Below are 6,796 nucleotides of genomic sequence, written 5' to 3' on the forward strand. Positions count from 1 at the left end.
AACCAGTGTAGTTGAGAAAGCACTGATTTACATTGAAAACTTAATTGTGATTTAGAGCCTTATAGCCGTATTAGAATTACAAATCAGTGTCAAAGATAGTTTCAGTGTTAAATGCCATCATACGAACTTATAGCTCTCAGCAACTCAGTAAAGTTCTGAGCAACCCAGACAAGTTGCTCAGGACTATAAGAAAAATCTATAACTGAGATCAATCTACAACTGTTTTTCTGTCCTGCAAGGAGAAAAAAAAGCTAAAATGTAGATACAAATCCTGTAAGATTTATATTAAAGGTAAGGCTTAAATGTATGTTTTTGTTGCCACCAATTAGCAAGTTCTCAAGCAATTTAATGCAAGAGACAGTAATGACAGAAAAGAACAAAATTTTAAAAGCTGCTCTTTCAGTGATGCTTTGAGTACTTAACTCAGTAACACAAATCACCTGTATAAACATTTGCAGACTATTCATCTATTAATTACTGAATGTGAAAACTTATTCAGAACTGTTTGAAAAGTGCAGTGATTAGTAATAAATATACAATGATTTTAGACTTTTGAGAAAATTATGAAACATCAAGAATATGAAAAACAAAAGAATTAAATATATAATTTATAATTACTCACCTACGACGAGTCCACATTCTGGACAAATCATGTCTCCAGCTCTATAATCTTCTACTAAAGTAGAATCTGGGTGGTTTGGACATGTCACTCTAGGCAGAACGTCCAAGCTTTAAAAAATATAAAAATCAATTTTATGTGACAATTTACAGTAAATAGCACATGATTTATTTAATTTTTGAATCATTCATTTCTAGTGCTTTCGGAAAATTCATTTTAAATGAAATTCACAACTACGACTGACATCATTTGTTACAGTATTATATAAACCAGCATTTCCCAGGTGGTTTTTTTCAGATATGTCAGACTACCGTCGCCATCCAGCAGTTGCCACTACCAAAATGGGAAGAAGGGCAGGGAAAGGATGGACGATCTTGTTCAATACTATGGAGCTACATAAATGAAGATGGTTTATGTAGTTCTTTAAAAATAGCATATGAAATAACTAATTTAACTAAAAGTCACATATAGCCCTGAATGGGAAATAGAAATAATGCAAAATTAGAGATTCATATATAGCTAAACTAATTAAACTAATAAGAAGTTGCTTGTTGATTATTTAAAAAAAAATACTCCATTTTCTATATAATAGTATTGGAAGCGCAAGCACCATTCAAGAATATGAGTTTATCATACAAATAAATATCCAAAGTGTATGCCCTATTAAATTCCTGGTTTTTCTTTCACTCAACAGCCATTTCTGCAATTATAGGTGGTCCTTGACTTAAGGCCATTGTCAAGACTGCTAACATTGGATGTTCTTGCTTTGACAATATATGGAGATGCAGCCTTTTTTTTCTTTCTTATTCTTAGAATTAGATGTGCTGAGGGGAGGGAGAAGAATGTGATAGGAGTTAGTTAGACATAACAATATTGTAATAAGAGCTGATAAGGCATCCTGGATAAAGAACTGGGGGAAAGCCAGCATTTCAAACTAATTGGAGAATGTGATTTATGACTGTTAGTTGTAGGAGGGAATTGTGCTTTGATCTATATGCTGAGGGAGGAGAAGTCAGATTTTGGCTTGGACTATATAAGTGCCCACCTGTTGCTGCTTGAATAAAGATTCTTTAAGGTAATCAGTGCCTCGAAATTCTTTGAAGAGTTTCATATGTTGGAACTATAACAGCCATTTGTTTAACAACAGTTCAAATTTACAGTGGTACTGAAAAAAAGTAATTTACAACTAGTCCTTGCATTTACAACTGTTGCATCCCCATGGTCATGTGATCAAAAATTAGGTGTCTCCCAACCAGCATGTATTTACAACAGTAACAAAGTCCAAGGTCTCATAATTGTCATTTACAACCTTCTCTGATAAGCAAAGTTAATGGGGGAAGCTAGATTCACATAAAGACATGATTCACTTAACCACATCAGTTAGCATGGTCAAATTATGATCAAATTGTGGTCATAAGTCGAGGATCACTAGCACTTCTCTACAGAACTACCATCAACAATCTTAAAATAATCCTACATGCAGCATTATATTTACAAAACCAGCTGCGTTTAATTCAATTAACAGGAGTACAATGATTATTTAAAAGAAGCACCTTAAACATATCTCATCTTATGTTTGTTACCTACCTAGTAAGCTGTACCTTATATAAGTAAAATGGAAATCAGATCACTTCACTTTAATACAAGAGTTATTCTACTTCAGGGGTGTCAAATGTGCAACGTGACGTGACATGTCATGACTTTTTTTCCACTGTCAGCAATGAGGTGGGCGTGGTTTCACCATGATGCATCCGGCCCATGGGCCAGCAGTTTGACACCTGTTTTACTTGAATGTGGTATGTTGTAACAATGATTTTGGCTAAAGATATTCTGTAATATCTGTTAATGGTTCTAAAATTTAATATTTGTGTGCCCATGAGATAAACAATATGAACACAGTATTAGCTACTCTTGCATGTAATAAGTAGCCAGAATTCTGGAAGGTTCAAACTTATTCATAAATTGCATATTCATTCATAGTGCCCAATTTCTCTCCTTTAATCTTGCCCTTAAGAAAATCTAAAACAAGCAGAATCCAGCTGCAAGCTGAAATATTACCAATACATTAAAAGGTATCCTGGCTCCCCTACTAGTAGGCTCCCCTACTACAATGCCAACTTCAGATTGCTTTGTTTTTTTAAAAAAATATATGCTTTTATTCATCCTACTAAAATCATATCAAAGAAAAGACATTCAATATGTATTTTTGGTTAACTTTATTGGTATCTGAATTCAAAAACATGTTTTCCTCTCTGCATATATGCCAACCACAATACTAAGAATCTGGAAATAAAATAATATTCAAAAACTGAGTTAAGAATACTAACAGACTAATGATAGAAAAAAATGTACTTTTAATTCTACTATTGTTGTGTGCATCTGGGAAATAGTGCAAATAAATAAAGCCCAAAATAAACCCAATTTAATCTCTTGGAAGGAAAAGGGGACTGGCTTTTGGAGCTATCATCAGCAAGAATAAATTAGTAAGTGAATAGCACACACAAAATGATCTGTTTCACATTACTGATCTAAGTAAATTGCTCAGACTACCAACTTCATGGCCATGATACTAAGAAAAAACAGCATCTAGTCTGTTGCCTAAGGATGAATTTTATAGATGTGAAATTCAAATGTGCTTGACAAAAAAACCAGAATTAGAAGTAACCACAAAACTATCAATACTCTTAAAAAGGAGCTCCCTGGAAACATTTTGAAGATAAATCATAGTGTTCTTCAACGAATATACTATATTCTTAATTGATTCCTCCCTTGGATGGCAAATATCTCTGCAATATTTTAACTTTTTTTATATGACCATTTATTAAAACATTTTTCTCCTGATCCTAGTGAGCCTAACTCTTAAAATTTAATTTAAACTTCAATCACAACCCCAAAGTTGTGTCAGCTTGGAAAACATACATCTCCTATAAAAGGTTTGAAATTACAAACAGTAATGCATACTCATGAATGTACGTGGAAAGGAACCCAACAATTTTGTGACTATGGCCCTAACATCTCATCTATTCCAATGAAATATACCATGCAAGCCAAATTTTTTAATTGGTTTAATCAATTCTAATGCAAGCAGCTGTTTTCCCCTCTCATCTGGAGACCACTGGACTGTAAAACACTGAGGAATATAAATCAAATTTTATATGTCAGCTTATGTCCTGTATACTAGCTTTATATTTATTGCCAGTCTGAATTTAAAACATTTAAATGGACCACACTGCATTAAGAACCATTTGCTTCAATGTTACCATGCCTGAAGGTAAATCTGAGCTTTGCTCATAAGACATATTTAGTAGACAAATATGAGAGACGGAACCTCTTCATTACTGTTCCATTACTCAGAAATATTCCTTTAATTAAATTCAATAGTTCTCCTTACCTGTGTCTTTTGCTAGTAAAGACTGTTGTGAACCTTAGTTTTGTTGCTATACATTTCCTTGCTACCAGTTTTAATCTTCTCTTTTTATACCTGGGTAGTCTTTAAGCAGTATTAAATGTTCACTGTTACTGCTTTAGAAATACAGTAGTTAATTTAGGAAAACAGAACATCTTTATATAAAAAGAATTAATCTATTAGTGCATATACTTCAAGAACTATTGACATTTGACTGCTAGGATTTTTTCAGAGCACTAGCAAGAGATAGCAGTGATGACAGGGTGTTTTTGGCAATTCTTATTATTAAGCTATCACTCTTCTGTTTAAAAGAATATAAAAGTATTGATCAACAAAGTTTCTTCTTCTTGTACCAAATTTTCTCAACAACTCTATACATTTATTATTAATTAATGAAAACCAAACAGAACAATACAATACAGGAGCAGATACTTCTAAAACTGCTGCTTAATAACTGTCTTTTTCCATCCAAGTAAAAACAAAAACTTTCACTCCTTCAGATCCTATGATTTTATTTCCTAGATTTTAGATACAACCAGTAACTCAAAACAAAGGCTAGCAATTATTAGGTGGAGCTGATATTTTTAGAAAATGAAATTTTCTTTTATCTCAACTTTGTTTTTGTAAAGAACTCAAGGCAGTGAATACACATAATATTCTTCCTCCTCCTATTTTCCCCACAAAAACAAGCTTGTGGACTGGGCTGGGCTGAGGAAAAGTGATTGGCCCAAAGACACCCAGACAGCTTTCATGGCTAAGATAGGACTAGAACAAAGATGGGACAAGAACTAATTAGCTTTTATTTACCTATTAAATATTCTTAATTGGAAAACCCAACATACTATACAGTACAGTTAAAGAACATAAAGCTGGCTAAGACTCACAATTAATAATCCAAAGCCAAATATTCCTGTGATGCATTGGCAAATTTATACCATAAAACATTTTTCTACATATAAAAGCAACACTGGCAATGGCAATAAAATAAAATTTATATTATATCTGCAGATGTTTAAAGTAAGCCTCCTACTGTTTTAGAGAATAATTTCTTCTGGCATTAATTTTTACAGATATCAGAGAAAATTGTTCATATAATAATTCAGGGCTGCATTTCTTAAACTTTTTTTCTCTCAGGACCCCTTCCCACTTTTAAAAAGTATGAAGGACCACCGAAGAGCCTTTACTTATATTGGTCCTATTTATTAATATTTACTATATTAAAAATTAAATGTGATGCATTCATTGTCACTAACAACTGTTTGATGGTATTTTAATATTGTGCTATTTTTCTAGAAGGGTTGGCAAATAATTTTGATTTCGGTGGCTCCTAATGGATTCCTGGGGGCATCCCCAGACATAATACAACCAGTTTAAGAAACACTGATTAGAGGTTTCTCAAACTATGGGTTATGTTCCTCACGAACACCTGAGAAGGGAGGCCCTTTTCTCTAAACCGGACTGGGCTTACACAACCAAATGAGCCACTGGCAAAACTCCAGATTTGCTCCCTACTTAATTTGTACAAAATAGGCTTCTGAGGAAAAAAAAACTGTTTACCCAGGAAAAACTGGACTGAGTTTTGTTGCGAGAGAAAGGGCTTTCCCACACAAATTGGACAGTTGGGTCACCCTAAAATGCTAAATACGTGAATTAATTGCAATAAACATTCCCTCATTAAAAAAAACCGGCAGACATATTCCCTCGCCACATCCCTAACGCATTCATTAACTTTATTCAGGGAAGTCATGCAGGTCCATTTATCGCATAAGCGGATCGTGATGCCGCAAAATGGAAGGTGATAGGAGTGGCGATTACTTTAACAACAACAAAAAAGATTTTGATATTCCTTTCTGCTCCGTCGGTGCGACGACCGATTCAGCTCCGACGACGTTGGTGGTTAATGCGAAGGAAGCGCCTCAGCAAGGGGGGGTGCGAAAAAGGCTGGAAAACGGGGGGTGCCTATTGAGGTTGGGGACTCAAAGCGCCTAGAAAGGGGAGAGCAAAATGCGGGGAAGGGAGCAGAAGGCGAGAAAAGACGAGCCACGGAGCGAGAAGTCGCTAGAAAGGCCATAAAGGGAAGATGCTCGCTAGAAGCTCAGCAAGTCAAGGGCGGCCGAGGCCTAAGAGGAGCTCCAGCCACGGCTGCTCTCGGTCTCCCCGGATACGCTTCGTTCTCCCGGCCAGCACCGGCCCTCCCTTTAAAACCCGACGTCGAGGCTCCCGAACCACACAGAGCCTCCCACCGGAGGCACCTTCCCCCCGACTGACCGGCTCGTGGACGCCATCTTGCTTCCTCCGCACCGACTCCTGCGGGCAGACGGACTGGTTTCCTATTTAAGCCAAAGCTCCGGTGGGCGGAACTCGCCCAGGCCTAGTCGACGGAAAGCCGAAAAAGTCAAAAAGCAAAGGAACGCGCTTTTCTTGCTTCCGCGGGAAGAGGAGAGGCGGTGCCGTTCCCAGGTCTGTTTTGAAGGAGGAGGAGGTCTTAAACCATATTTGCTAGGAAGTGGGGTTGATTTAGCCTGGTGGGATTTAAATTCCAGCAAAGATGTTGCATAGTTGTAAATTGTACCTCCGGATAATACTGATGGCGTTTACTTGTGCGTTGCACAGGATAATAGGACCGCAGCGTTTGGGTGGTGTTCATTTTACTGGTTAAACCCAAGCAATAAAAAAGCAAGAGCATCTTGGGAGACGGGAGTGGAAAGATTCCAGTTCAATTTATCTACTATCATAAATTTCCTTGCAGAGTATTCTATATGTATGTGTAT

General features: G+C 36.3%; 1 protein-coding gene across 1 annotated transcript in view; it reads right to left on the reverse strand.

The window, feature by feature from the left end:
• GTF2B (general transcription factor IIB) overlaps positions 1–6,444 on the reverse strand; it is a 33,955-nt gene extending 27,511 nt beyond the window's left edge. The window contains exons 1-2 of the mRNA XM_039324733.1: positions 6,294–6,444; positions 623–729 (exon numbers count right to left, since the gene is read on the reverse strand). Of these exons, the coding sequence (XP_039180667.1) occupies positions 623–729; positions 6,294–6,310 (124 nt within the window). The 5' untranslated portion in view covers positions 6,311–6,444. The remainder of the gene's footprint in view (positions 1–622; positions 730–6,293) is intronic.
• Positions 6,445–6,796: the final 352 nt, after the last annotated feature.

The sequence above is a fragment of the Crotalus tigris genome, unplaced genomic scaffold (genome assembly GCF_016545835.1).
Source record: "Crotalus tigris isolate CLP2741 ecotype Arizona unplaced genomic scaffold, ASM1654583v1 scf7180000024307.1902530, whole genome shotgun sequence".
NCBI classification, from domain to species: domain Eukaryota; kingdom Metazoa; phylum Chordata; class Lepidosauria; order Squamata; family Viperidae; genus Crotalus; species Crotalus tigris.